The sequence below is a fragment of the Scardinius erythrophthalmus genome (assembly GCF_964197995.2).
Source record: "Scardinius erythrophthalmus genome assembly, chromosome: 2".
NCBI classification, from domain to species: Eukaryota; Metazoa; Chordata; class Actinopteri; order Cypriniformes; family Leuciscidae; genus Scardinius; species Scardinius erythrophthalmus.
The window spans coordinates 2,120,467-2,142,249 of NC_138222.1; the positions used below are offsets into that span (position 1 = coordinate 2,120,467).

At 40.9% G+C, this 21,783-nt stretch overlaps 1 protein-coding gene across 1 annotated transcript in view; it reads right to left on the reverse strand.

Annotated features, from left to right (window-relative positions):
• Positions 1 to 552: 552 nt before the first annotated feature.
• Positions 553 to 21,783, reverse strand: part of LOC308685998 (cadherin-1-like) — a gene marked incomplete at its 3' end in the record, with an annotated part of 39,474 nt that continues 18,243 nt past the window's right edge. Inside the window, exons 4-13 of the mRNA XM_081358198.1 lie at positions 4,025 to 4,165; positions 3,776 to 3,931; positions 3,310 to 3,454; positions 3,031 to 3,206; positions 2,823 to 2,951; positions 2,545 to 2,730; positions 2,217 to 2,461; positions 1,671 to 1,813; positions 1,375 to 1,599; positions 553 to 752 (exon numbers count right to left, since the gene is read on the reverse strand). Coding sequence (XP_081214324.1) covers positions 553 to 752; positions 1,375 to 1,599; positions 1,671 to 1,813; positions 2,217 to 2,461; positions 2,545 to 2,730; positions 2,823 to 2,951; positions 3,031 to 3,206; positions 3,310 to 3,454; positions 3,776 to 3,931; positions 4,025 to 4,165 — 1,746 coding nt within the window. The remainder of the gene's footprint in view (positions 753 to 1,374; positions 1,600 to 1,670; positions 1,814 to 2,216; positions 2,462 to 2,544; positions 2,731 to 2,822; positions 2,952 to 3,030; positions 3,207 to 3,309; positions 3,455 to 3,775; positions 3,932 to 4,024; positions 4,166 to 21,783) is intronic.

Consider the following 21,783-nt stretch of genomic DNA (forward strand, 5'->3'; position numbering starts at 1 on the left):
TAAACAGCAGATGCAAATGAGAAAGTTTAATGTTCATAACATCATGAAAGCAATTGCAATTGCTTTATAAGAAAGGTAAATACAGATAAAACTTGTAAAAAATAGTTAAAGAGTTACGTTGTAATTTTAAATCTGGTAATACGTCAATTGAAAATATTCTTAAATGTTTGAAAACCAATTGTAAAGAAATAGCCATTAAGAAAACTATAATATAAACCATATGGCTGTATTATCCTTTAGATAACAATGATTACAGCAATATTAAGATGACAGATATAATACATGTAAAATAATGTTCAGCAAATGTAAAAAAAAAAAAAAAAATTATGAATAAATGATTAATGAGTTATAAAGTAATTATATTCATTCATTCATTAATTACATTTATATTACATTATAAATGTAATGAATGAATGAATGAATTATTGATAAACATCATCAGGGAGTCCTGTCATTTATGTCCTCTTATTCAATTATAAAATAAACTTCTCTTTTGGATTAAACCTTGTTTACTTCTTCACAGCAGAAGTGGGCAAAAGGTTGATGAATGTATCATTGCAGACAGAATCTATTGCTTATTAGGCAAGAAGCGTTGTCACAGTCAGTACATTGCACTGGTTCTCCTTCACAGTCACACACAGTTGCTTGAATGGTGCTTTCCTGATCCATCCCACCCTGATCAATAACTTTCAGGACAACATTGTAGACACCCTTCTCCAATGCAGACTTTTGTGTCAGAAAGACACCAGTTGCTAAAATGGGCACATTATAATAGTTAGACATTTATACCAAGACAGACAGATACATTTCTCTTTAAAGGGACAGTTCACTTTGAAATTAAAGTTTGGTATGTTTTAGCTTACCTTAAGGGAATCCAAGATGTAGGTGTCATTGTTTCCGCAGTAGTTTCAATTTTGATATTTTTAGGTCAAACCGTTCTTGTCTGTCAGTCATATAATGCAGGTCTATGGTCACTGTCTCAAAGAGCATGCACAGAGTCCAAATTAAACAATTCCCCATCATGGCCTAAGACACGAAACGAGCGGTTTGTGTGAGAAAACGAACATTATTTATATCGTTTTTACCTCCTGTACACAACCACAACGTACACGCGCGAGAGATCACTTCCGGTGCTTTTCGGCGCTTGCGCAGACTAAGCCAGAACGCGCGCACACGTCACACACCAGGAAGCGTGCGCACCCTCAGATCACTTGGATGTGGTTGTGTACAAGAGGTAAAAATGATATAAATTCTGTTCGTTTTCTACTGCGGAAACAAAGACACCTACATCTTGGATACCCTTGAGGTAAGCTAAACATACCAAAATTTAATTTCAAAGTAAACTATCCCTTTAAAACATTAGTAATTGCTCACATGTGCCATTCATCGAGGTGGACCAATATTTACTGGTTTCTCCGTAGCTCTCAACTCTAAAGGGACCAGCGAAAGGAGGTCCATCTTTGTCCGTTATAGAGAGAAGCACTGGGGCTGAACCACGATTGCACATTCTTATATCCCTTTCACTGATGACAGGAGCGTTGTCATTTACATCCTCCAATTCAATTACCAGGGTTCCTGTGCCAGTTGCTGGAGCTTCACCTGCACACAAGCACAGACATCAGAAAAAGGCCAGCAATAATTCTCCTCTTAAAAAATGAAACACAAATTACCATTATCCACTGCCAAAATGATAGCTCTGTATTTGCCATCTTTGACTAAGGGAGATTCTCTATCCATAAGGCTCTTGACTTTAATAACTCCAGTGTCTGGAGTAACACTCAGCCAGCCGGCAGGATCAGTGCCAATTTTATACCTGGAAGGAACCAAACATACAGGTTAAAACTAGAAATGTTCAGCAAGAACAACTTAAGTCTTGCCTGGTGGTTTAAAAACATTTGAAGGTCAAAGGATATACAGGCATGCTATGATTTGAATTCTGCGTATGAGAGATTTGACATTGGAAGGGAAATATGCATTAATAGGTAGACAGTTGCTAAGGTGGTTCTCAGTGCTTAATATTGTGCTAGTGAGGCTGTTTGACAAAAATAAAACAAAAATGTACAAAAATTCATTAAAAGTCTATCAAGACTGTGATTTTTATTGTTCTACAAGATCTGAATCTCTAGAGAAATCAGTCAGGATTTTCAAATGGAATAATGATATTTTGGTGGGTTGATTGTCTCAGAGGGGATAAAATGATTTGCAACATTTCTTACATTATCTTCTGTGGTTTTCCAGTGTCTGGATCAGTGGCTTTATAAGTAACTAATTCACTATCAACTGGTGAATCTTCAGGTTTGTTAATAACCTTCTCCTTTGGGTTAAACTCCGGAGAATCATTAACATCAATTACATTCACAGTGACTGTGGCAGTGGAAGTGGGCAAAGAACCGACAAATGGATCATCGTTCTCAACAATCACAGACAGAATGAATTGCTTGTTCTTCTCAAAGTCCAGGGGCTGAATGGAAAAGAAAGCATCTTTTACTAAAGGAGCATCACCACAACCATTGCCTGTGGAAACACATGAGCAACACACAGTACCTTTACAGTGGTGATGATGCCCTCTAGCTGGCTGGGTCCAGTACTGACACTGAAAAACCCACTCTTGTCACCGTCAATAATCTTATATTTGGTTGACCAGGCAGGAGATCCAGGTTCACCTCCATCAGTAACTGTAAGTCTGGCCACTTCAGCCCCTACTTTATTCTCTGGGACAGATACAGTGTGCTAAAACAAAGAGATGTATGGCGTACATAAGTAAAAATGAAGTTATATTAACACTTATATTATAATATTCTGAATGTATTAATATATATTACCATGGTTTGCTCAAACTGAGGTGCATTATCATTGCTGTCAGTCACAGTAATAACAGCTGTGCCAGTGGTTGCAAAACCTCTTCCAGCATCGTCAGTAGCCGTAATTAACACAGTATATCTAGACCATTTCTGAAAAGAAAGATGTTTTCAGGTGAGTTTGTTTACATTAAATCATTCATCAATGCGAGATCCAGTCATCATTCCTCACCTCTTTGTCCAAGCCTAAAGCATTCACACGAATTCCTCCAGTAACAGAGTTGATTGTAAACAGGTTTGGTTTTGGCAATTCTGGATCTTGCTTGACGATTGAGTAACTGATAACACCATTGTCAGTATCCACAATATCATCTGGATCAGTGGCTGTGACTGTCATAAACTCATGACCTTCAGTGAGAGAAGAAGAAAGACTGATTCGGTGAAACTGAAGAGGGATTTGGGGAAAAACTGCTACAAACCATTTCATTGAGAAACTGCATCATACACCTACCTATATCAGCAGCTTCAGGAACATTTCCAATGAATGGATTTTGAGTAAATACAGGCTTATTATCATTTTTGTCCAGCACATATACAATAATTTCCATTGGCGCTTCTGCAATATCCACATCAACTCCAGTCGCATGAGCTACAAGCTAAAGACAGGAGCAGAAATACAGGCATGTTAAGAGACAAATATCTGAGGTTGTTTGAAAACACAAATAATTTATAGTTATATTTTTTTTATTCCATGTCTGTTATCTTTGACATATCTATTTGCAAATGTAGTTATGAATTAATTTTTAGTTGATATACAAAAAATGTATAGTCTCTTTAAACATGAAAAGTAAATTGAGTGTCAAGCTATTTCACAGGGCCTTTTTTTATCAGATTCTTTATACTTTTTTATTTTAGCTTTCAAAGAACTAAGAACGAGCAAACAATCCAATGCTGAAATACACTAAAAATCAACTTACTCTGTATGAAGCTTTTTGTTCTCTGTCGAGTGGTCGAGTCACAAACAGATTCCCTGATAATCTTTCTACATAAAAAGTCCCCTTAGGCTCCAGATCCGCTCCTTCACCTGTGATCCTGTATGCCATCTGAGATTCCTTAGAATAGTCCGACTTTATCTAAATACAGAAAGCAATGAGAGAACAAAGTCAATAAGACAAACCTCTCTCGACCATCTAATTTTGAACTTTCCCATCATGACTTTCTCTCACCTGGTGCAGTTTAAATGGGAAAGGACCTTTGCTATCCTCAAGTATAGCGAATGGAGGAATAATCCATTCTCTCTTTGCTCTCTTCAGACCCGAAGACGACTTTGGAAACATCAGAACCAGATCATCAGCGGGAGATTCCATCTGAAAATGTTAGTAAAAGACAATGAGCAACAAAACATTTTTGTTTATAGTTAAACACAGCACACAAACCATCAAATATCTGGATAATTGCATCTTTAGAATCAGAATGACCTTTATTGCCAAGTATGCTTACAACACAAGGAATTTGTCTTCATGACAGAAGCTTCCAGTGCACAGACAGAAAGAAAGACACAGATAATAAAAATAATATATATATATATAAAAATTAGGGTAACACTTTAGAATACTGTTCCTTCATTAATGAATAATTACACAGGAACAAACGAGTAACGCATTATTAACATTCTAGTAACTACTATTAACTAACAAGAAACTCTGATTAACAAATTAGTAAGTAATAGCGCTCAGATGAATGTAGTAGTTCATTATTAGCTAATCAAGAACTACTATTTTTTTCATACCTCCCAGAGAACTACTATCTACAGGTTCATAATTAAAATGAATAATGCATAATTTATAATAAAAGGTAATCGGTAACCCACTAGTAATGACTCAAGTATTACTACATCAATCTAAAGGAACTACTAATTATTTTGATCAGTATTCTAAAGTGAAAAACGTACTTGGTTACTTACGTAACCTCGGTTCCCTTAGAGATAAGGGAACGAGTACTGCGTTGAAAACGCTGTGGGAAAAGTCCTTTTCTCGAGAATATTGAAGCCTTTATTTTAAAACGCATTGCTGCAGCACATGCGAGAGCTAGAAGCTCGCGTGAGCGTGCTGATTGGCTTGTGCAAAGCAACTGCACGAACCAATGGCGGAACAGCAGAGGAGCGCGAGCCAATCGGGGCGCTTGGCACTCTGCCAGAGTCAAGCGCGCGAAACTGCACGTGACAGAAGAGTATAAATACACAGAGAATCCGCCATTTGACAGGTTTAAATCGACTGAAGCGAAAAGACACCTGCCATAAGAGACAATAGCACGGCAAGGCAACGCAGTACTCGTTCCCTTATCTCTAAGGGAACCGAGGTTACGTAAGTAACCAAGTACGTACCCTTACGAGAACGTTCTCTCGTACTGCGTTGAAAACGCTGTGTGAACACTATTTAAAACGCCGTGCTTGTCGTCTTTGGCCAATCTGACTCACCGAGAGCTCCAGGAAGTACAGAATAGCCTAGGATAAAGAGACCGAATCTTCGGGCCCTTAGATATCCAAACAGATAAAGCTGGGCCAAGGGCCAGTCTTAAGAATCCCACAACTCGAGATGACAACCAGTGTCTGAGTCAAAAACTAGTCTGGGTCCACAGAGCCAGCGTTAGATAGAGACTACTCATGCCTAAAAGGCAGGTACCATAGAGGTTTAAGATGCGGACGGAACGGACCAGCCGGCCGCCGCATACGTTAGATAGAGACTACTCATGCCTATAAGGCAGGTACCATAGAGGTTTAAGATGCGGACGGAACGGACCAGCCGGCCGCCGCATACGTTAGATAGAGACTTACTCATGCCTATAAGGCAGGTACCATAGAGGTTTAAGGTGCGGATGGAACGGACCAGCCGGCCGCCGCATAAGGTCCTACATAGGCATTTTCGTAACTAGTCTGGATCCATAGAGCCAGGGCCTAGCTAGAGAGAATTTGTACCTGCGGAGCAGGGACTTTTGGGTTGTAACGTTTCACAAATGTGGACGAAACAGACTAGCCGGTCATCGCACAAATGTGACAGAAGGAAATGTCAAAACTAGCCTGGGTCCGCAGAGCCAGAGCTTAGATAGAGAGAAATCGTGCCTGCAGAGCAGGAACTTCCAGGTTGTAAAATCTCACAAATGTGGACGGGACGGACCATCCGGCCGCCGCACAAATGTCTTCGATAGGAACACCACTTGACCAGGCCCACGAGGAGGCGACGCCTCTCGTGGAGTGAGCTCTAACACCTATGGGACATGTAAGGCCCAGTGAGGTGTAGGCCAGAGCAATGGCATCCACTATCCACCTGGACAGCGTGAGCTTTGTGACGGGAAGACCTTTGGTTCGGCCCCCGAAGCAAACAAAAAGCTGTTCAGACTGTCTGAAAGAGGCTGAACGCTCTAAATAAATCCTCAAAGCCCTGACAGGGCAGAGTGTGAGAACATCACTGAACTCTTCTGAGATGGGAAGAGCTGACAGAGAAATAACCTGGGCTCTGAACGGAGTTGAGAGCACCTTAGGAATATATCCATGTCTTGGCCTAAGGATGACCTTAGAGTCATTGGGCCGAATTCCAGACAGGAAGCGCTAGTAGAGAGCGCCTGTAAGTCACTTACTCTCTTGACTGACGCCAGTGCCAACAGCAGGGCGGTTTTCAGGGAGAGAGGTTTCAGGTCGGCTGACCGAAGTGGTTCAAAGGGAGGTCCCTTAAGAGCCCGCAGAACCAAAGAAAGGTCCCATGCTGGGACAAATGGCGGCCGAGGCGGGTTAAGCCTTCTGGCGCCCTTAAGGAAGCGAACTATAAGGTCGCATTTTCCTAAGGAGGCTCCGGCTTCCAATACATGCTGTGCAGCAATGGCTGCTACGTATACCTTGAGAGTGGAGGGGGAGCGACCCGCATCCAGCATCTCCTGGAGAAAGGATAGCACTCTTGGAATTTCACAAGTGTGTGGGTCGAGGTTTCGAGCTAAACACCAGCTGGAAAACACTGACCATTTATGGTGGTAGAGGCGTCTGGTAGACGGAGCTCTAGCTTCCCTGATCGTGTTCAGGACACCCTCTGGGAGGTCCTGGGGTACCCGTTGAGTGGCCAAGCGTGTAGGGCCCACAAATCGGGACGGGGATGCCATATAGTCCTGCTGGCCTGAGCCAGGAGGTCGCGCCTCACTGGGATTGGCCAAGGGTCTGTCACAGACAGCCGTATCAGCTCCGGGAACCAAGACTGGGTTCGCCATAGAGGAGCTATCAGGAGCACTGCGCATTTCGTGTCTCTGATCCGTTCGATGACCTGAGGGAGCATCGAGACAGGAGGAAAAGCATAGAGGGGAAGGCTGGGCCAGTCGTGGGCCAACGCATCCCTGCTCTTTGAAAAGAAGATTGGGCAGTGACGATTGTCTTCTGAGGCGAAGAGATCTACTTCCGCCTTCCCGAAGACCTCCCAAAGTAGGAGAATCGTCTGAGGGTGGAGAGACCATTCCTCTGGGGGAACCCTGCCCCGAGAGAGCATGTCTGCTCCTGTGTTCAACGTGCCCGGCACGTGAGCTGCCCTGAGCGAGCGCAGATTGGTGTGAGCCCATAACAGTAGCTGTGTGGCTATGGCAAGCAGGTTGCGGGACCTGAGGCCGCCCTGGCGATTTATGTAAGATACCACTGACATGTTGTCCGTCCGGACCAATACGTGGTGTCCAGCCAGGTATGGGAGGAAGGTTTTCAGGGCCAGAAAAACTGCCCTCATTTCGAGGCAGTTGATGTGTAGGCGTTTCTCCAAGCTCAACCAGAGGCCGGAGGCAGGCCTGCCCTCGTACAGGGCTCCCCAACCTAAGTTGGAAGCGTCTGTTGAAATCACCCTCCTCTTGGAGACCACCCCCATACTCACGCCCTGCTGAAACCAGCTGGCGTTCGTCCAAGGGGCCAGGGCTTGAACACAGCGCTGATCCACCTTGATAATCAATCGGCCTGAGTGCCAGGCGTGGGGTGGCACCCGAGGTGCTAGCCATAGCTGAAGAGGACGCATGCGCAGTAGGCCTAGTTGGAGTACTGATGATGCTGAGGCCATAAGGCCAAGGATCCTCTGAAACGTTCTGAGGGGTGCATGAGAGCCCTCCGTGAACGATGCGGCGAGCCGCTGAATCGATAGAGCACGGGCCGGGGAGGGCCATGCTCTCATAAGAACGGAGTCGAATACTGTCCCCAGGAACATGATACGTTGGCTGGGTGACAGAATACTCTTTGAAAAGTTCACCCTGAGCCCTAGACATTCTAGATGGCTGAGGAGCCAGGCTTTGTGAGTATGTGACTCCGCCTCTGACTGAGTCAGAATGAGCCAGTCGTCGAGGTAGTTTAGAATGCGCATTCCCCGCTGTCTCAGGGGGGAGAGAGCTGCATCCATGCACTTCGTGAATGTACGAGGTGCCAGAGCCAGTCCAAACGGTAGAACCGTGTACTGGTATGTCTGCCCCTCGAAGGCGAATCTCAAGAATGGCCTGTGGTGGGGATTCACTTGAATGTGAAAGTAAGCGTCTTTCAGATCTACTGAGAAAAACCAGTCGCCTGGGCGAATTTGCGCCAGTATATGTCTGGTCGTGAGCATCCTGAACGGCCGTGACATGAGAGCCTTGTTCAGATGCCTGAGATCTAAAATGGGCCTCAGGCCGCCGTCCTTCTTCGGAACGAGAAAGTAACGGCTGTAAAAGCCTGACTCGCTTAGAGAAGGAGGAACCCTCTCGATAGCCCCTTTTGCTAGCAGACTTAGTACTTCGGTGCGGAGGACATGACACAGTGTGCTGCTGACCGAGGTTTGAACCACAGCGCGAAAGCGCGGGGGTCTGCGTGCAAACTGAAGCGAGTAGCCGTGCTTTATGATGTTTATCACCCATTTTGAAACTCCTGGGATAGCCTGCCAGGCTAGAGCCCGAAGAGCCAAAGGCATCATCATATCTGGAACGCCCAGAGACGGGGGCTCGAACTGATATGAAGTCAGGGGAGAAATTTTGCTCGTTTTGTGCTCTGTGTGGGTCGCCGTTAAAACAGCGTTTGGGTGCAGGGGTGCGTAACACGTGACGGGCCCATTGTCTGCATACACAACTGCTCCAGCCGCCTGAACTGAAGAGGGGGCTGTGAGAAGCACTCGAGCGATCTTCGGGGCTGGTCCGGCCGCGGCGGGACATAGACCCATTTTTCTGCCGGTTAGGACGGCTTCTTGGGCTCATGGTCGAGCGTCAGCTTCGGTCGAGGGCCCTGGCGCCTGGGAAACGGGAATCGTTTTGCAGGCTTCAGGCGTCGAGTGGTGTCAGCCGCGGGGCGGGGCTGGAGAACCTGAGACGCGGGCTTTTCCGGTCGCGGCGTGCTCTTGGGGCGCCGTTGGACCGAGCTAGAGCGCTTGGGCAGGAAGTGCCTCATAGCACTTGAAGCTTTCTGAGCCTCCGTGAAGCGATCAGCGAAGCCACTTACAGAAGGGCCGAAGAGACCGGATGGAGAGACTGGAGAGTCGAGGAAGGCAGTTTTGTCAGCGTCCCTGATCTCCGTTAAAGTGAGCCACAGGTGGCGCTCTAAGACAACCAGGCTAGACATATTGCGGCCCAGTGCTTGCGCGGTGGTCTTCGTGGCCCTCAGCGCCAAATCTGTAGCACTCCTGAGGTCTTTGAAGGTGTCTGGATCCGGGCCAGACTCGTCCATAGTGCGGAGGAGCTTAGCTTGAAACACCTGCAGGGTCGCCATAGCGTGGAGTGCAGAGGCGGCTTGACCGGCGGCAGCATAAGCGCGGCTGGCGAGAGCCGAAGTGGTCCTTTACGGCTTAGAGGGGTGCACGGTTTTAGCCCTCCAACTCCCAGCAGTGGGGGGGCATAAGTGTGCAGCGACCGCTTCCTCTAATGGAGGGAGAGAAACATACCCCTTCTCTTCAGCGCCGTCGACAGAGGAGAGCGTTGAAGAAGCTGAAGAGCGCGTTCGCGCTGAAAAGGGCGCGCGCCAGCTTTCAGTGAGCTCATCATGGACCTCGGGCATAAAGGGGGCGGCACGTTGACGAGGGGCCTGTTGGCGCCCCGGCAGGTACCATTAGTCGAGGCGGCTTTTGGTAGGCTCAGCTGGGGAAAGCCAGTCGAGTCCCAGTTCTTCGACAGCGCGAGACATGACACGGAAGAGTTCGGCATCAATGCTCGCTCGAGTGTCAGTGGGATCCAGCTGAGAGAGGTCCTCACTTTCAGGTGCTGCCATAGAAACAGCGTCGTCCAGTTCTTCTGTTGACAGACCGAAAGAGACGAGACCTGCCGCTTCAGAAGAGGGGCGTTGGTCGCTCTGGGAGAACAGGACTGGAGATGAAGGCGCGGGCGAAGCGTGCGGGGAGAGACCCGGCGTGCATTCGTCCAGATGAGCGCGTTCAGGAGGCCTCTGGTCGCGCCGCTTCTTCCTACGGGGCTCACGGGGCGCCGGAGATGGAAGGTGGGCGGGAACACTCAGCGAGGCGGCGGAAGATCTGGCACGGAGCGTGGCAACAGGCATTCCGTCACAGTGGAGGCAGCCGCCTTTAGTGAGCGCTGCCTCGGCGTGCTCAGGGCCGAGGCAGGCAACACACCGAGAGTGTGTGTCAGAGGCGTGCAGGGAGACCCCGCATGAGTCACACACGGTGAGCGGCATTTGCAACAACGCCGCGCGCTGTGAAAACAGCGATTTGCTCTCTTAGAATGCTCTTTTGAGTTAGAAAAAAGGATACTCGTCGGATGCCACAGGGAAACGCTCAGCTTGGCAGACGCCGAGATGCGAAGCAGTTCCGGTGGAAGGCTGTTCGACGACGAGCGGCTTCACTCTGGAGAGAATCAGCGACGAGGTGAGTCGAAAGCTGAAGGAGATAAAATCTGTCAAATGGCGGATTCTCTGTGTATTTATACTCTTCTGTCACGTGCAGTTTCGCGCGCTTGACTCTGGCAGAGTGCCAAGCGCCCCGATTGGCTCGCGCTCCTCTGCTGTTCCGCCATTGGTTCGTGCAGTTGCTTTGCACAAGCCAATCAGCACGCTCACGCGAGCTTCTAGCTCTCGCATGTGCTGCAGCAATGCGTTTTAAAATAAAGGCTTCAATATTCTCGAGAAAAGGACTTTTCCCACAGCGTTTTCAACGCAGTACGAGAGAACGTTCTCGTAAGGGAACATGATAACAACCTAATATTGACTGACATCATTGTAAGCTTTTGAGATTTTTGTAAGATTTTGAGGTAACACTTTAGAATACTGTATCTTACTTACTGCATAACTAATAAGTAATTATTGAAGAACTAATAGGTAATTATTCATTAACTACTTCTTCACTACTGTTAACTACTAAGGAAGATATGTTAACTAATCAGTATGTAATATATTTTTATGATTGTGTTAAGTAACAGTTAGTTAATCAATAAATAATGAATTCTGTCATAACTCTTGAAGAACTACTACTAATTATCTACTAATTAAGGTTCAAGAAAAATAACTAAGAAGTAACTACTAATGAACAGTCATACAAAACTAACCTGTTTATTTTATATACAGTACTGTGTGTGTCTGTTTTCCTCAGCATAGAATGCCATTGAGTAAATTCATGTTTGAGGCAATGACTGAGGGAAACTGAAAATGTAGGGAACTTATTAGTAATTCATAAATAATTATAAAATAATTCTGCAGGAATTACTTAGAACCTGGAAGAGTATTTTAAAGTGAGAATATAGGGAACTCATTAGTAATTAATAAATAATTATCAAATAATTATCCAGGAATTAGGCTTATAACCTGAAACAGTATTCTAAAGTGAACATATAAGGAAATGAATTGGTAATTAACAAATAATTATTAGATAATTATTCAGGAATTACTTGGAACCTGGAACAGTATTCTAAAGTGAGAATATAGGGAACTCATTAGTAATTAATAAATAATTATCTAATAATTACCCAGGAATTAGGCTACTTATAAACTGAAACAGTATTCTAAAGTGAACATACAAGGAAATGAATTGGTAATTAACAAATAATTATTAGATAATTCTTCAGGAATTACTTGGAAACTGGAACAGTATTCTAAAGTGAGAATATAGGGAACTCATTAGTAATTAATACAGAATTACCACATACTTCTGACTCAAATCAAACTTACTGTAAAAAACACATTATTAACGGTATTATCCAAACCTTTGTAAAATAGATAAGTTATCATACATTATGATACATTTTGCTAATTAAATAAAAAAATGTGCTTATTTGCAGATCAATATATAGCCTAGTAAATGTCTGCACTTATCTTTCTTATTAGTGCTGAAGAATGACTAAAACTGGCTAGAAAATAAAATAAAAAACATTGATCAGTGCTTTTTACTTTTCAAGTAATTACCTTTGTACTTTTACTAAAGTAATTTTGAAAATGAATAGGCCAATAGTTAAACATTTTACTGGAGTAATATTGTATTGGGTTATCTGTACTTTTACTCAAGTACTTGATTTGTGTACTTCATCCACCACTCCACCGCTAAAATAAAACGGTTTATAGTAACCACTGTGTATGACTGTTCATTAGTTACTTCTTAGTTATTTTTCTTGCACAATAATTAATACATAATTAATAATAGTTCTTCAAGAGTTATGACATAATTCATTAGTTATTGATTAACTAACTGAAACTTAACACAATCATACAATTCTATTACATAATTAGTTAACACATCTCCCTTTTATTAGTTAACAGTAGTGACTTAAGTGTTAATAAATAATTATCTATTAGTTCCTCAATAATTCCTTATTAGTTATGCAGTAAGTAAGATACAGTATTCTAAAGTGTTACCGATTTTGAATAAATTCCTCAATGGATTTGGTAACACTTTACTTTAGTCATTACTAGTGTGTTCCCATGATCTTCACTTTAGAATACTGATCCAAATAATTAGTAGTTCCTTTAGAAGGATGTAGTAACACTTGATTAATTACTAATGAGTTACCATTACCTTATTATATATTATGCATTATTAATATTAATTATGAACCTGTATATAGTAGTTCTTAGTAGTCTTCAGTGAGGTATGAAAAATAGTAGTTACTGATTAGCTAATAGTGAACTATCACATTCGACTGAATGCTATGACTTACTAATTCGTTAATCAGAGTTTCTAATTAGTTAATAGTAGTTACTAGAATGTTAATAGTGCATTACTCATTTGTTCCTGTGTAGTTCTTCATTAATGAAGGAACAGTATTCTAAAGTGTTACCAAAATTAGTGCTGTTAGCAATAACGCATGTGATTAATTTCAAAACCTTAACACGTTAAAATAATTTAACACAATTAACGAAAATAACTTGTGAAGTACGTCATTAACATAATTTCCGTCACACAGTTAATCACACTGAGCATCTACAAGTGTCTGTAACCCTGGTAGGAGGAAATTTCCACGATTCTGCATCTCTGTTTGCAATCAGATCATTTTAAACCTTTAAACTCTGTGAAAGTTTTCAGTGATCCAGTAATCAAATTCATTCAAACAATCAGTCGCTGATTACATCAGAGATACCAGAGAGAATAGAGACTCACATTGTGCTTTTATTGTATTATTCATTCCAGTGTGAGCTTTGCTTAAACACATGAGCTCTGTCATATTCTGTGATTGTTTCTGAAGAGTGCAGTTTTGGTGACGTACAGGAGTCGTACAGTAAGCGTGTGAGAGTCTGTTATATTGATGCACAAACAAACTGTGTATGTGTGCTCTCGATCACCGATCGCATGCTGCATTTCTGTACAGACACATTTCAGTTTACACACACACTCAGGAATATGTTTGATTTGTCATGTCTACGTTGCTGTCTTTAATAATTGTACACTGTAAAAAATTCTGCTGTGATTTTACAGTAAATTACTGGCTACTAATTGCATTACTTTCACAGTAATTTACAGTAAGAAATTTAATGTAAATTATAGTAAAATTACACTTGTGTACAGTGATTTCACAGTTAATTATATCACATTATTACTGTAATTTCACAGTGATTTATTGTGTTTCGGCTGTAAAAGTAATGCAATTAGTAGCCAGTAATTAACTGTAAAGTTACAATTAAATACAGCAATGCAATGTGATCACAGAAAAGTAGTAATAAAAAAAAACAAGATTAAACAATGCTTTCCTCAATTGTTTTATTTTTTACAATTGATACAATAATATCACAACAAACATGTTGCATTAAGCTGTTAGGACTACATCCCAAACTCTAACTTGACTGACACTATTCTCAGAACACAGATTCTAATTCTAATTCTTCCAAATGCAATGACACAAGAACTGGTAAAGGTGAATGTGTATGTATGTTGAATGCATGTTGGCTTGTGAATGTGTGTTTTACCTTATGAATGTGCACAGGTCAGGTAATGGGTAAGGACCCAAAAAACAAAACTGTTTATTCATTTATACTGGCAGCGACCCCAGAAGGATGAGGCAGATTAAGTGTGAGAGCAGGCAGGAGTAGGCAACGAGATTATCAGTCCAATAAACACAGGGAAAATCCAAAACAATAGCCAGGTAGAAGGTCTCAACCATAAGGGCAGTCCAAAATATTCAGTGGCAATATGGCAGGTGAAAATGAAGAGAGGCAACAATGACTGGAGCAAATGGAAAAAAAGCACAAAATCTGCTTTGCCATCCATTCAAAATCCACAAGTTTTCGTAATAGAGAACAAACTTGCTGATCGATGCCACCCTGCTTCTTTTTGGATTTAGATCCTGTATCAAGGTTGATGCCCAGGAAGCACCTAAGACGACAAGTAAAAAAGTTACATTTCAGAGTCTGATAGATTCCCTATTTATTTTTATAAATTTGAAAAAGCAGTCTAACTTCACAATATATTTTACAGTGATTATTTTTCAATAATCCATTAAGTTTTTCCACATTTGCTGATCACAACAGCACATGCAAAATACCTTAGGTAAGAGGTGCTGGTCCTGTTGCTGCGACAGATATCCAGGAACAGGAATGAGCACCCTTTAACATAAGGCGTTTTAAAAATAGTCTTAATGTTATGGACAGAAAAACAAGAGTCATGATATAGAGTGAAATAGGATTATTAAACTTCAAAAAGTGATAGTTTAATTAAAGAAATGCAATGCACGCTTGCAAAAGCGTAACGTAATGCGATTACAAGACACGTGACCAAGTGCACATCACAGAGCGATGGAAAAGGTGAGCGTTTGCAGTTAAAAACTACATAATTATCGTTTTGTTTATAAAAATTATCAATCGTTTCAGATCAGAAGACTTTTATTTGTCGACTGGAATCGTGTGGATTATTTTGATGCAGCCTAAATATGCATTTTGGACCAGCTGAATTTTAAACTGCAGATAAATAGTCACAAATGTTAAAATGTCATTCACAGAAATAAAATGACAGACACAAACTTGTACTCTTTCATTCACATTCCCAGTATACACTCAATTAGGCACTTCCAGCTTCTCAAATCTGCCATTTCAAATTGCCGCGCCTATCTCTCTTACTGCCACTGAGTTTGAAAATGCAAAAGTTAGTTACGCATCTAATACAGTATATCGCAAAAAAAGTTGCAAAAGTCAATGTGTGAAGATTTGATATTGCAATGGCAGATTTGAGAAGTGCTTAATTGAGGTTGTGCTGCGAATGTGAATGAAAGAATACAAGTTTGTGTCTGTCATTGTATTTCTGTGAATGACTTTTACATTTGTAACTATCTGCAGCTTAAAATTCAGAATGCATGTTTGTGACTATTTTCTGCAAGTGCTGATCTCAACATTCAACAAGTTTTCACATTGGAGATGTGAGTGTAAATTTTAGTGTACAAGTACAAATATTAATTGTACAAGTTCTCAAATTCACATCTAATCTCGAGTTTTGCTACTCTTTTACCTTCATAAGATCACGCTGGCAATTGGTGGGAGAGGAGTTGGCCGTTGGGTCTGTGTGGAGGACTGGTCTGGTTCTCGTGGATCTGATCCGATGACTGTGCCGATGACTGTTGTGTCAACAAGGTCTTGACAGGCGTTTGTTTCTAGGTCTCGTCTAGTTGTCATGGTCTCTTCTGACATTCAGGGCTCACTGTGTTCATCTTAGGGTGCAGGTCCAGCATCTGATCTGGATACGGACTAGATCCGGCTGACAACAGTAACCTCGGGATAAGAATGAGACAGAGAGACTAACATTAGCAAAAATGCCATTGTTCATTGTTATGAGAAGTGTTTCCGGTTCTGGTTGAGCTAATTTATGCGGCCTAACAATCCTTTTTGAATTATATAGGATTATAGGGATTTTAATGATATAAATGTATTATGTTTATGCTAGGTTAGAGAGGTGTGTTTTTAATATAGATTTAAACTGCCAGAGTGTGTCTGCCTCCTGATCAACACTAGGAAGACTTACCTTGTGTCTGCTCCTCGATCTACTGCCAGTTAGACGGCTGGATCCACCAGTCCATGATCCCTCGACCTCCATTTCAGCAGCATTAGCTGTCAGGGTTTCTCTGAACTGCATCTTTTAAATAAAGGAATACATATTGTGAAGTCATTATTAAATCTTAAGCATTCGTTTTTTATGTGCATAGGTTTGATAAATGTTGTTGTCAGAGTTCACGCAGCAGTATATGCAAAATATCGGTAACAGTTTACAATAAGGTCTCATTTGTTAACATTAATGTGTTAACTAATATTACCAATACATTTGTTACAGTATTTGTTAACATTAGTTAATACAAATACAACTGTTCAATGTTTGTTCTTGTAGTTCACAGTGCTAATGTTAACAAATACTGTTTTATTTTAAATGTCAAAATGAAAATGAACTAAGATTAATACATTTTGAAGTATTACGCATGGTTACTCTGTTAACTAATGTTGAAAACTAATATTAACAAATAAAACCTTATTATAAAGTGTAACCAAGACTGCAAAAACTGTTGGTGTCAGATTCCAAACAGTGCGATCAGATAAACATGAATTAAGTTAGTATGTTCGCTCATAATCATCATATATCCCCACTGCAGTAAAATGTTAAACCATTTTAATCGCATTATACAGTGATATATAGCCTACTCTTTCATTTTTTCTTTCACTCTAAAGTGCACCTGCTCTAAAGCAAATTACGTTGACGTTAACGTAACATTCAATAACAAAAGTCGAGCAAAAGACAAAGAATTAATAAGCTGCACTTATCTATAACGCTTTCCCGTTTCGGAGCTCCCCACAGAAGTGTTAGCTACAACAAAATAAGTCTTTTTTAATTTCAGATTGTACATATAATGAGTTGTCTCCGCGGGTGTTATGCAGCAGCGTGGTGGTCAGTGTAGTAGTTCGATTCACAAGTAAATGACTCTTTTGAAATGTTAGTGAATCAAATCTATGCACCGAAAGCATAGTCCGACTCCTATGATTCGATAATCACTCGTTGAAAAAGACGAAATAACTGACTAAATTTTAGCAAACAAAATGGAATATAACTACTAAATATAATTTCATTAGCCAACATTACAGTGCACTGGATCCAGCTCAGCAGTTTTTCTAATAAAACAAATACACAATCATCCTAAAATGAAACCGTAACGTTAGGCCTTTTCATCAACACTCCGTATCTCCGCGACCGAATGGGTATTCTGATGTTACGAAGGCCTAATTACCATCGCAAACCATCTCAATTAAAACATCAAACAATAGAACAATAAATGAATTAAATTACTTACCCGTTTTTTTCAGCTGAATGATTCCTCTCGGAAACGAAATGGTCTGCGACGCGTCTGTTGGATCATCCTCAGGATTTAACCGCCAAAATCTTTTTTTTTTTCAGTTTTTTCGTGGCCCGCTTGTGACAAAACGAACTCGGGTCGAAGGTACACACAGCTACACCGAGTATGGACCTGACACCATTACAACTGATTTCAGCCGAGGCTCAGGCTGGCCCATACAGAAAAAGCCGTTGGCCCAACTGTGCTTGCTATCTGGGTGGGGTCTTCGTTCTCAGCTGAACAGCCTATTTTTTTTACAGTAATTTGCTGTCATATCACAGCAGATAGTAAAAAGTCAGTGAGCGAATCCACATTACTGTGAAATTACAATTGTTTACAGTAAATCAATTAAAACAGTATTTTACTGTAAAAAAACACAGTTAAATATTGTGAAAGTCTGGAAATATTTTACAGTGTACTTTTATGCAGTCAAGTCATGGCGTTTGATTTAGGCGTTTTTGGCTTCTCCATGTGGTCCTGTTCGGTATCGCAGCTCGGCTCATTTAAAATGTAAAAAAGCTCTTTGTTGTTGCTCTGTACACATATTATACACTGTGGAATCTTTAAAGTTTTTTTTCTGTAATGTTTTTTTTTCTCCTGCTCCACGTTGTTTAAATAGCAAATGCATTTGTGCCCATCTGTTCGCCCATGGGCTGCTGGTCTGAGAACAAGTGTGTGTCAGGCGCATTGTTGGCGTGTTGCTATTTTGAGGAACTGAGATAGACTGAGCCGTTGACCGACTGAAACCTGGTCTAAACTCAATGGCGCAGTATTTTTTTGTTATTTAAAGAGCGCATTAGAAATATGAGCCTATAACTCGCTGACACTCTGCTTATTACACACACATTCTGCTTATTACACACAGAGAGACGCAGCAGCACACAAACATGCCAAATATATATATATATATATATATATATATATATATATATATATATATATAAAAATGATTACAATGTAAAAGATTATTATTGTGTACATAAAGATATGGTGGAATCTGGCTTGTCCCGTAGATGGTCTGCTTGCGGTCTTTAACCACACACACACAAGTCAAGTCAAGTCAAGTTTATTTATATAGCGCTTTTCACAACACAGGTTGTATCAAAGCAGCTTCACAGTAATAAATTAGAACAATACATCAATGTTTGTTTCTAGTGGAACGTCTACGTTTGGTAATGCTGATCAATAGTATCGTTGATTGATTAATTAAATTAAATATCCCCAAATATCCCCAACTGAGCAAGCCAAAGGCAACAGTGGCAAGGAACCGAAAAACTCCATCAGGTGACCTAATGGAGAAAAAAAAACCTTGGGAGAACCCAGGCTCAGTCCGGGGCCAGTTCTCCTCTGGCGTTTATGAACTAGAGGTCGGATTTAACTGTAAGATTAAAAGTATTATATGAATGCCTGGCTGAAGAGATGCGTCTTTAATCTAGTTTTAAACTGGGAGAGCGAGTCTGAGCAACGAACAGTATCCGGAAGACTATTCCAGAGTTTTGGTGCTAAATGTGAAAATGCTCTCCCTCCTTTGGTGGATCTGGATATCCTAGGTATGACCAAAAGCCTCGAATTTAGTGACCTTAAAGAGCGCGATGGATTATAGGGCGATAGAAGATCCGTTAAATAGACTGGAGCTAAGCCGTTTAGGGCTTTATAAGTCAGTAGCAATACCTTGTAATTAATACGGGACTTTATAGGTAACCAATGTAGTGATGATAAAATCGGTGTTATATGATCATATTTTCTTGATCTAGTAAGAACTCTAGCGGCGGCATTTTGGACTAACTGTAGCTTGTTTATTGAGGATGCAGGACAACCAGCTAATAAAGCATTACAGTAATCTAGTCTCGAGGTCATGAATGCATGAACTAGCTTTTCTGCGTCAGAAACTGATAGCATATTACGTAGCTTAGCAATGTTTCTAAGGTGGAAAAAGGCTGTTCTTGTAACATATGAAATATGATTTTCAAAAGACAGGTTGCAGTCTAATATAACAACCAGGTCTTTTACTGTAGAGGATGAAGTAACTGGACATCCTACTATGTTAAAGTTGTATTGTGAGAGGTTTTGTGGGTGTTTTTTTGAACCGATAAGTATTACCTCTGTCTTGTCTGGATTTAATAAAAGAAAATTATGCGTCATCCAATCTTTTATATCTTTAACACACTCTGTCAATTTGGATAATTTAGCGTTTTCATCTGGCCGTGATGAAATATAGATTTGAGTGTCATCAGCATAACAATGGAAACTAATTCCATGTTTCCTTATAATATTTCCAAGTGGCAGCATATATATTGAGAATAATAGAGGGCCTAACACAGATCCCTGCGGCACTCCATAGTTTACTGGAGTTATGATAGATTTTTCTCCATTTAAATAAACAAAATGGTAGCGGTCAGATAAATACGATCTAAACCAGCTTAATGCTTGTCCTTGAACACCAGTATAATTTTGTAATCGATCTAAGAGTATTGTATGATCTATAGTATCGAACGCAGCACTAAGATCAAGTAAAACTAATATTGAGATACAGCCTTGGTCAGAAGCTAAAAGTAAATAATTTGTGATTTTAACAAGCGCAGTTTCAGTGCTATGATGCGGCCTGAATCCAGACTGAAACTTTTCATAGATGTCATTTTCTTGTAAGAAAGAGCCCAGTTGAGCGGACACAACTTTTTCTAGTATTTTAGACATAAAAGGTAGATTTGAAATGGGTCTATAATTTACTAGATTATTCGGATCTAATTGTGGTTTCTTAATGAGAGGTTTTATAACTGCCAGTTTAAATGTTTTTGGAACATAACCTAAAGATAAAGACGAGTTAATAATATTGAGGAGAGGCTCTTCCACTACAGGTAACACTTCTTTCAATAGTTTAGTTGGTATAGGATCTAGTAAACATGTTGTTGTTTTAGATGAAGTAAAAAGTTTATTTAACTCTTTTTGTTCTATAGTTGTAAAGCACTGTAATTGTTCTTGCGGGGTGATAATTGAGGCTGAATTATAAGGCGCGATTGAGGATTGAACGTTTACAATTGTGGTTCTGATGTTTTCTATTTTCTCAGTGAAGAACTTCATGAAATCATTACTACTAAACTGTAATGGAATATTTTGTTCAGGAGACATCTGTTTATTTGTTAGTCTCGCCACGGTGTTAAATAAGAACTTAGGATTGTTATGGTTGTTTTCTATTAGTTTGCGTAGATGCTCAGCCCTGGCCGCTTTTAGGGCCTTTTTATAACGTGACATACTGTCTTTCCATGCGATTCTAAAGACCTCTAAGTTGGTTTGTTTCCATTTACGCTCTAAATTACGGGTTTCTCTCTTTAGAACACGCATAGTATTGTTGTACCATGGTGCTTTACTTTTCTCTCTGACCTTTTTTAATCTAATGGGTGCAACAATATCCAATGATCCAGAGAGAATGGTGCTCATAGTGCTAGTTAATTCCTCAAGTTCATCTGTTTGTTTGGGTTCACTGAGCAGCTGAGACAGATCCGATAAGCTGTTTGAAAAATTATCTATGGTGGATGGAAGGATTGTTCTGCCTAATCGATAACGCGGCGCAGCATGATATATTACAGGAGTACGTAATATGCAAGTTACCATGTAATGGTCAGTGACATCGTCACTTTGTGGAATGATATCTATATCGGTTGGATCGGTTCCATGTGATATAATTAAATCGAGTGTATGATTAAATCGATGAGTCGGTCCGGTAATGTTTTGCTTGACCCCAAAGGAGTTTAATAAATCTGTAAACGCAGCCCCTAACGCATCATTTTGATTATCTACATGGATATTAAAGTCTCCAACAATTAATGCTTTATCGAAGTTAACTAATAGGTCTGAGAGAAAACCTGCAAACTCTTTTAAGAAATCAGCGTAAGGCCCAGGCGGTCTATATACGGTAGCCAAGGCTAGAGATAATAGGGATGTTTTTCGAACATCTAAGAGCGTAACATTTAGTACAAGTACTTCAAATGAAATAAACTTATAACCCGTTTTCTGAGTAACATTGAGAAAATCTCTATAGATTGTTGCAACACCGCCGCCACGACCATTCAGACGGGGCTCGTGCTTATAGGAGTATCCTGCTGGAGTAGACTCATTTAAACCGAAATAATCATTTGGTTTAAGCCAGGTTTCAGTAAGGCAAAGTACATCGAAGCTATTATCTGTGACTATTTCATTTACAATAACTGCCTTAGGTGTGAGTGATCTAATGTTT